This window comes from Seriola dumerili, unplaced genomic scaffold (genome assembly GCF_002260705.1).
Source record: "Seriola dumerili isolate Sdu_G_001 unplaced genomic scaffold, Sdu_1.0 BDQW01000040.1, whole genome shotgun sequence".
Lineage (NCBI taxonomy): Eukaryota > Metazoa > Chordata > Actinopteri > Carangiformes > Carangidae > Seriola > Seriola dumerili.
In genome coordinates, this window is record NW_019174295.1 from 3,138,274 (window position 1) to 3,148,383 (window position 10,110).

The 10,110-nt window shown below is 40.1% G+C and overlaps 1 protein-coding gene across 1 annotated transcript in view; it reads right to left on the reverse strand.

Annotated features, from left to right (window-relative positions):
• Positions 1-9,869, reverse strand: part of fry (FRY microtubule binding protein) — a 51,525-nt gene extending 41,656 nt beyond the window's left edge. Inside the window, 1 exon segment of the mRNA XM_022738737.1 lies at positions 9,603-9,869. Within this exon segment, the coding sequence (XP_022594458.1) occupies positions 9,603-9,849 (247 nt within the window). The 5' untranslated portion in view covers positions 9,850-9,869.
• Positions 9,870-10,110: the final 241 nt, after the last annotated feature.

Here is a 10,110-nt window from a genome sequence, read left to right on the forward strand (position 1 = left end):
AAGGTACACACAACATGAAGACCATTTACATACAGAGCACATCAAGAGGCTTCTATAAAACCCTTAAACTACTCACAGAAAAGTGCTCACACATACACAAAATGAAAGCTAGCACAACCAGTATTCAGTCAATATGTGAAATCACACAAATACAACAACAGGAAAGCTTGCATGCTCATCTCTGCACTCTTTGTATCAAAAAGGAAATACAGATGTTACAGTAAACTACAGGCTGCATGGTGATGTCTATATTAGACTTTCTGGAGCGCAATAAGACAGTAGAGCTTTCTGCTCACTGTAAAGTCTCAGGTTCATGAAACCACTGCTGAAATGTGGGGGAAAGTACAGTATGTCCAGTTGGCAACAGTCTGGGATGATGCTGCTGGGTATTCATCTCAGGCTGATTCAGAGTGGCATACAGTAGCTTTACCTTCTGTTTGGTAAACACTGACTCACTGACAGTGGAATTGATTAAGTGATATGACTTCTGAAACGTAAACAGAGCATTACGAAAGGTTGACAGAATGATAACCCATAAAACATAACATACAGAAGATTTGGTTGAGCTTGACAGAGTTTTTGAACAAAACTCCTTTAGTGCATGTGTACAAAGAACAAGTCAAACAGTGACTTCTCCGTTTGCTGAGTAATGTGTTGTATAATTAATATAGAAAACTGCTGAGGAGCCAGATTTATCCTCAGATAACCCCTGAAGCACTTCTCTCTCTCTCTCTCTTCCTCTCTCTCTCCCTCTTTCTCTCCACCCCTTGACTTCCATTATTCCATTACGTAACATTGCCAAATATTGACAGTGTGGATCATGCTTTAGACTGCCTGTTTTTCAGTCTCATCCACTCCTAACACACACAGAGATACACAAACAAAATAAGCGTAATCTGTACACTGCAGGATGAACTGACGACTCGTCAGTCTTACCAGACCGTATCATGCATTTGTTTGGCATGCCGGCGACAACAACTGTGATGTGTTAGCTGTACTCACTCCCTCCTAAGGACTTGAGAAGAGACTTGATGCTGATGTCAAAGAAGCCTGAATCCTGCTGGCTGGTCGCCATGGCTGCAGAGGCTATGTCGCCACGGTGACAGACAGCAGAGGGGGGACAGGATGGCAGGATGAGACGTTGCGGACAGAGCAAGCAAGAGAAAGAGGAGTATGCTCCGAGAGAGAGGAGAGAGGGATGCGGTTGGGCAGCCAGCGATGCGGATGTTGCGGCTGTCTGCTGCTGAGTGCGTGTGTGTTTGTTTGTGTGCGTGTATGTGTGTGTGTCTGTGAGAAAGAAGAAAAAAAAGAGCGGCACTCAGCCTTGTCTGCGCTCTGTGTTGCTATCTTGCTGGCTAACACCCCCCATCCCCTCTCTGTTTTGCTCTCTCAGGACAGTGATACACAGATGTTGGTAGACGCAAGCAGCCAATCCTCTTAGAGGAAAGGCAGAGAAAGAGAGAGAGAGGGAGAGAGAGGGAGAGAGGGAGGGAGGCGGAGAAAAACATACAGTAGATAGTACTGCACAGGGGCATCGAAAATAGAGGGAGGGAACATGGAAGGGAGAAATCTATTGAGTAAAGGACCATGAGGAGACAACAGAAGAAGGGATGCTGGAATAATTAAGATGAAAGAGGCAAATAACAATAATGTAATGTTCCCCGATTAATGGTGTCCAGTTCTGTCTCACAATAAGTGCTGAGTGAGCATTCTGCAAGCCCACCCCGACCGACCAATGAGAGCCAAGAGAAGCAGTGACAAGGCAGGCTGCACCAACAAATAGCCAGAAGTAACAACTGGTCAACATCATCATTGCTTCAGATGTGCCCGAGTTCATGCTTTAAAAATAATAATAATGACAATAATACATAAATGGAGACGTTAAATCAAAAATTTTAAAGAACATGTACAAATGAATTTTATACATAAACTGATGGGCAGTTCGTTCCATAGTTGAGGTGCCCTAACAGCAAAAGCTCTGTCCCCTTTAGTCTTACAAGTCAACATGGGGACCTCCAACTGGGTCCTGCCTGAGGACCACAGACTGTGTGCAGGTCAATAAGGATGCAGTAATTCAGAGAGAGAGTCTGGAGCCAATGAAGGGCTTTAAAAGTAATGGGTAAAATCTTTAAAAAAAAATCAATTCTGTAATGAACTGGTAGCTAATGTAAAGACATTAAGAAGGGAGTAACAGGATCTCTTTTCTTGGTTTTTGTTGGTAGTCTGGCTGCTGCACTCTGGATTCATCATCTCTGACACTTAGTTATGAATGAATTTTAGCAATATTCCCAGGATGATAAAAGCAAGTTTGGACAAACTTGCTAAAGGGACTAAGGGACAGGATTTTAAATCTGTATGCATATTGTCAGGATAAGTGATTGGGATCTGAGTTTTATCGGAATTTAAGTGAGTAAAGTTAGCACACATCCAGTCTATTAAACAGTCATTTATGATGGACAAGTGAGTGAGGTTTTACGGATTTACCGGGACATATAGCAGCATATCATCGGCATAAAGGTGGAAGGCAATGGCATGCCTAGGAATGATATCGCCTAGTGGGAGGATATAGTACAAAAATAGAACCGGACCCAAAATGGAGCCCTGGGGCACTCAAAAGTTACATATTATAACCTGATTTTGGTGAGATGGTGACAAAACTAAGTATGCTCAAAGATGCCAGCATGCATACTACATACATTATGCTTCATTCATACTTCCTATTATATAATCTGTGAGTAGCCGTGCTGATATTTGGGAAAAAAAATAAAAATTTTGAATTACGTTGAGTCAGCTCCAGTAACATAGTACAAGTGTTAAAGCTTTTGAGAAACATTTTGCTACCTTTTAAAGTTTCCAAATTTGGTGTACATCCTTCAGAGCACATTTTGTATTATTTCCTCTTTGTTCAAAACAGCTTCAATGTCTATTTATATTCATGCTAACTGGAAGAATGGTAAAAATGATAAGGTGTTGAAACTGTTTTAGAGAAGTGTTGAGTTAACAGTACAGTCATTTGAGAAGATGTAGTTTGTGGAGTTATTGAACTGTATTGCATTATACAATAAGGAGTGTCCGTTATTTAGTCTGCCTTCATTGATGTAAATGAGGTGCACAAAGTAATAGAAACACGTCAGCAAAAGTATAAAAAAGCCAAAGGAAAAAGAGTATAATCCTCCTGAAATACTTGACCACCTCCAAGAGTGTGGGAGGTAAAAAGGAACAAATGGTCCAGTAAGCAGGACTTCATCAGAAAAACATGAATGGGAATCAGAAAGAAAGGGACTACTTCTGCTTTTTTAACCTCTAGGCCATCACCAGCTGTCTGAGTGTAAGATAATCAAACCTTGAGCAACTAACGTCACACAGCAGTCAAACACTCAACGCATTCATTCAAGTAAAACACTGATACTGATATATTTGCAAATACCCAATTTTTCCCTATATATGGGCCTGGATGATTTATTGTTCTAGTTCAAACCAGTCTGTTTGCCTAACACCAACAGCACAAATAGATGATGATTATCCAAGCGATGAGATGACAGTACTGACATATGATGGTGCTGCACAGTCAATTAAATTGTTTGTGCCATTTGCAGGTCAATGGTTTTGCAACGTGCTTGGCTGCATTCACTGGTAGGCAAGTCGATTCATGTTCTGGATTAATTTCTGGTGCCATGATGCACGACACTGGTTTCTCTAGCAAAATTAGTTATCAAACAATCAATATTTAATGCTGCCGAGTGCCAAATGAATTTCAGTGAACTACAGCAAGTATAATTTTTTTGTTGTCCAATCATTACATCGCTGTTGTTTTCAGTTGTGGGATGTCTAAGAATTTCACTCAGCCACTGTTTCACTGTCATTAGCTTGCCCTAGCTTGAGGGATTTTACTGAATTAAAAAAAAAAAGTTACTTACTGGGCTTGCTTGATGAATCCTCCCTGACCTAACATTTCCACTGGTTTACCTCCCACTCGGTTTTTAATTTGTTACTTCCCTACTTGTTAAATAGGCCAACACCAACATTTACCAGTTCTTCTCTTCTGGGTGATACCTTCCACCCCAGTGCGGTGGTTAAATTCTTGACAGAATAGTTTCTGACATTTAGACAAAGTGAGAGAGAATAAAGTCTCTCCCTCCACCTTGAACAGTCACGTAGTTCTTTTCTTTGGCTGTCCTCACAATTGTCTGTCTAAGCTGAAAGGTATGATGGCCATCATGGCAATGATGTTATGGTTGGGTGAGTAAGAGTGGAAGTACAAGTGGATAATTAGGGTCATCATGTAATTCCCTGGATGAACTGTGGAAGTGCCACAGGAACTGAATGGGTGAGGGAGGGAGAACAGGGGCAGGGGGAGAGAAAATGAGAGAGAGGGGAGGGGAAGGGTGGAAAGTGCATAAGATACAGTATCATGCACAGCTGCAGCTCACAGGAGAGCTACCAAGCACAGGATGGCCTGGTTCACATTAACAGACAATTACAGTCTAATCTCAAAGGAGGAGAAATATAGCAGAGAACCACTGCAGGCCTATTCCTGTCTGCAACTTCTGCTTACTTCATTACAGTTCTGGGCCAAATAGTATCAGCAAATAATCATGTCTGCCTTGGTGTTAACCTGCTTACTGAATCAAAACAATTCAGCCAATCAAGACAAGTTAACAATCACAGAAAAGTAAACCAAACATGATTTGAAGCATTGTATTGCAACTGTCCAAATGTCCTTTGTAAGATTTCTGTGTATAATTCCATTTACTAACTGGCACACCAAGCACCTGTACTCAAAGAATTACTGTTTGTTGAACCTATTTCTCACGTCTTATTTGGTTAAAAAATTACATGTTGCAGCTTATACACAGATTGAGCGATAGCCAAATGGTTACATACCACATGGGTGTCTCCAGTTTGACTCCCGGCCAGCCAGGCCGTTTTCTGCATGTCATTCCCCTACTCTTCATCTCCCTACATTTCCTGTCTGTCTCTGTTGCTGTCCAATAAAGGCATGAAATGAAAAAAAGTCACAGATGATGGTCTTGTAAACTGCAATTTGAATAGTTATACTCTATGCAGACCCGCAGCAGTTTATGAGACTATCATGACTTAGGATGGGAGTAGTAGTTAAAGAAGACATATTATCTCTGGCTAGGAGATGTGAAGGCGTCTGAATGTGTCATGTTTTAGTTGCTTTTTGTCATTTACCAAGGAAAACAAATCCTTTTAATTAGTACTTTACACCATTTTATATTCAAGGAAACAACAGTGTTGCTCACTTGTTGAATGTAGAAGAAATTTACTTCCCCAGGATAAATTCTGAGAAACTGACATCTGACTCTGACAGCATCAAGTATCGAATTGAATCAAAACCAACTGAATCGTTTCTGGACTTTGTGAATCCAAATCAAATCGAACTAGGAGAAAAGCACAGATATTCAGCTCTAGTTCTCTTTATGAAGAGAAAACAGCTGTTCAGTTGTTTGTTGGAGAGAAGCTCATGTCTAAGATATGAAAATCTATTCAAATTCATGACCTACAAGCGGATAGGGACATGTTTTTCCACAGAATGACGTGTACTTATTCAGCTCACAAATAAAAATAATGGACAAGACACACACACACACACACACATACGAAGCTCCTAGGATTCCACACATTCTGAGCAGGGGCCTGAGCATGCCAGCTGTTGGAATGTGACTCTACACACACACACACACACACACACACACACACACACACACACACACACGTACATCATACATACATTCATGCAGACAAATGCACAAGTGCGATGCATTCCACTTAGCCTCAAATTAATGATGTGTTTAATCTTTCTTTTGAAGGTAGTTGCGTACATAAAAATTTATTGACCACACACACACACACAGACACACACAGACACAAACACACACACTGAGTGCTAGAAATCATATCTGGCCTCTCTGAATATGCACTAAACACTGGCTTTTATTAGATGGGCCCATTTCTTTTCGGGATGTCCCGATCAAGTTTCTCTGGCCATGATCCCAATCCAAATCCTTAAATAGTAAATCTGAAAATACCAAGTCTGATTGGATACTTATATTTAACTAAATGTTTATTCTTTGTTTTATCTGACACATTGAAATAACAGACCCAGCCTACTAAATTGAGCCCACCATATTTCTCATGAGCTACTTGATCCAAATAATGAAGGCCCTGATGCAAACCTACAAAGTTGATCAGCTTAAATCATTCAAACAGTATGGGTTTAAGTAAGTAAGTTTACCTGGGAGAACTTGACTCTTGAACTGAAATTGATGTGACACAATCAACTAGAGAGGTATCACTCTGTTGGAGCTTTTGGAACTACACGAACACAAATATTTGGCAGAGGACAAACACTGGTTTGCAGAGAGCATGCAAACCTGACAACAGCCAAGTTTTATTTTTGAGAAGATGCCATCTGAATGTTTTGTACACTGCTCTTTGCTAATAAGAGAGAAGAGACAACAAATTCATTACCGTTGGTGCATCGCCAATTAATGTAATTTGCCATCCCATGTGTCAAAACAAAGTCAAGCACCAGTGCAACCACATCATCAGACACTCATTTTCACTCGCATATGATGCAAAATTCTGGCGCTGTAGAGCCTGGCTGTCATTAGGGAGAACACTAGCTGGATAAGGTGGACAAAACACAGCAGACAACAGAAAAAACAAGACTGGATTTTGATCGGCATTTTATCTTATACCAATCCATTAAAACATGACTGATAAAAAAAAAAAGATAAAAAATACTTGACAATTCACACAGGAGTATTTACAAAAGGCCAAAAACACAAATGACAGGACAAGGAGTCCTGCTCCACAGAGGGTATCAAAACAAACATATTGCTTGTAGATCATGTGATAGATTTTGTGATCAATCTTTTGGTCCATAAAATTCCCATAAATGTATAAACTGTTTTGTTTGACTAACAGTCCAAAATCCAGAGATATTCAGTTTACTTTACTATATTCAGTCTGATAAAGTGCAGCACATCCTGTCTTTTGAAGGGCTGGAGCATTTCTTCTTGAAAAATAACTTTCAAATTATTTTTCTGTTTATCAATTATTTGACCTATCAATTCTGCTCTAAATCAAAAATAAATCTTTGGAATTTTTTTTAATGGACCTGCATCAAGCATTCTTATGGATTTGGTTTTTGAACTTAGGCACTATTGAAGTAACTATCTACATCACCCGTCTTTATTCAGAGTCTCCCAGAACTAGAAAACATCTCCTATTCAAAGATTGTTTCCCCTGATAAAGATGCATCAGGCAGAAAAGTGATGGAGTGCTCATAAATGACAAACAGGAGAAGAGAGTGGTGTGTCTTCCCAGGAGAACATCTTTGAAGTAGAGACGTGTAAACAAAGGGTGTGTAGACACTCCAAATGTAATCCCAATGACATGACAAATGTTCATCAATCAAACAGATCTTAAAAAGTTTTAAAGCACCTCTTTGGTTCATAACATCATGAGGTACAGTATGTTATTCTGACAGGGAGTGTTTTGATCATACTAGGGCTGCAACTAATTATTATTTTAATAATCAATTAAAGTTTCAACTATTTTCTTGATTATTCAATTAATCATTTGTTTCTACAAAATGTCAAGAAATGGTGCTCGTCATGATTTCTTAAAAGCCAGTGTGATGTCGTCAAATGACCAGCTGTTCAAAGAAAGTCAGTTTACTATTACACAGGAAAATCAGCAAATTTTCACACTGCAGAGGCCGGAACTAGGCAATCTTTAAAGTTTTTGCCTAAAAATGACCTTAAAAATCAATTAATTATTAAAATCGCAGCTGATTATATTTTTGTCAGTGAACTAATTGATGAATGAATCGTTTCAGATCAGGATCCCGCCACTCATCATCTGTCTTTCTCACATGTTCATCTGACATGTTGTTGTGGATGTTAAGTAGCCTATCATAGCCCAGCAGATGAATATACAACAACAACACACACACACACACACACACACACACACACACACACACACACACACACACACACACACACACACACACACACACACACACACACACAAAACAACCACACAGTTCACAGTTCACAGTTCACACAGTGGTAAACCCTCTTGACACAGCTGGGTTGATCAAATAGATAACTCTTGTGAAGAATGTGTGTGTCATAGTCTTCATGCCAGGCGTATCTGTCTCCCTAACATCAAAGCCTCAGTCATGGACATTATCACAGCATAGAAGCCCCATAAGATTTCATTTCACGGCATTTCTTGTGTCTACAATTTGACCTTTATGATCTACGCACTCATTTATTGAGAAGAAGCTGTTAATTGTCCCTGAAAGACGTGTTTGTGCAGGTGGTACTTGGTTACACAGACACTACCTCACTCCAGATTTCCCCTTTCGCCAAACACTGTGTACGCCCACTTTTCTCCCTTCTTTTGAAGTTCAGCCAAATCCCACTGAAAAATGTATATTCAGACACAGAATGACTCCCAAAACATTTCTGCTCTACCCGCCTTAATATCCGATTATCTTGAAATGAACTAATCCCGACTTTTCCATACACGTCTCGCAGACACGATCCTTTTAGTGTCACAGGTTTATTGTAAAGACGCACATAGCTTTGAACTTCTTAGTCTTTCCTTACTACTCCTTCCTTACTATCATCGGCTGTATTGTTGGTGACCTGAGAATAAAGGATGATTCTGTCAAAACTGTAACTCTGGGTCACACTGGATAATAGCATTAGGTAATAACTGTGAAAATGTACAGCCTCCTGTTGATTTTGATCTTGCTGTGGCTCTCCAGGAATAGACAAAAACCCTGGTTTATCTGTTGCTCAATCAACTGATACTATTGAAATTTTCAATAGAATAGGCAAGGACTGTACAAGTACTGTCTGAAAGTACCTTGAAACACAAGCTTGCTAATGCCAGCCAATGGTACTTGCTGTCCCTTGTAAAATTTTGAACATAAATAAGAAATTTAAAAGTAAAATCGGTAATATGCTGATTTTAACCATACGCCCAGCTCTATTATACTTTGACTGACTACTAAAGGTCTTGGTGTTCTCCCAGTGTTTGGACATGAAATTCCCAGTAGTCAAGTTAAGCTGAGACAGAGTAAGTGGTTTGGTCAAAAAACTATGCTTAACATCTGAGGCCAGAACCACATAGGCATGTCTTTTTCCCCCAATTCTGTAGAATAAGGATTAATGGAGTAATCTCATGCCATTTTCTCAAGATACAGAAGGTATCACTTTTCACAGGGTCTACAAAAGCCACAACAAAGACACCTGCCAAGTCAAGTCCTCAAATCACAACAAAGAAGCACCTGATTACGACATACATGCAGAGACAGAGGGAGTCTAAATAGGTAGCAAGAAGAATATTATTTCAGCTATATGTTCAACCAGTCTTTTCACCACTTCCAGCCTGAGGTCGTGGCATTCAGATTCAAACCAACCAGAATTATTACTTAACCAAATGTTGCATGTCAGTGCCTCCTAAGCTAATGTTTCTCTCCTTGTCTACTCATGTCATGTTCACATTGATATTTCCTCTTAGAATCAAACAATTCCAAGCTTGTCTGCACCTACCTCCAATGATCCTCGTCCGCTTTCTGGACCTAGACTGGATCTTGGTGAACCTCCCAGTGAAGTCACTGGGGTCAAACATGTCCAACGACAGAGAGGCGATACGCTCCAGCACTATCCCATCCTGGCCTTGGTTCTGGTTCTCAAGATCCTGGTCTTGACCTTGGCTCAGAGACTGGCCATCACAGGGGTCTGAGACACCGCTTTCAGCCCCAAGACTGTTAGTGCTTGTTACATCTTCTAGAGACATGTCTCCAGTATCTCAACCCCCTCCTGGCAGTCTATTGTCAAAATCTGGCTGTCCTCAGAGCTAGTGAGGAGGCACTACATGATGGTCCAAGAGTAGGCTCAGCAGAAAAAAAAAAAAAAACAGCCAGCAAAAAAAGAAAAAGTCTTGTTAGAAAAACTGTTCAGATAATCCTAAAATCCCTGTTTTCATTCTTCAGTCTTCATCTCCTTTTTGTCCACATCTTGGTGTCCAGTTTCTTCTCAGAAGGATTTCTTGTCTTTA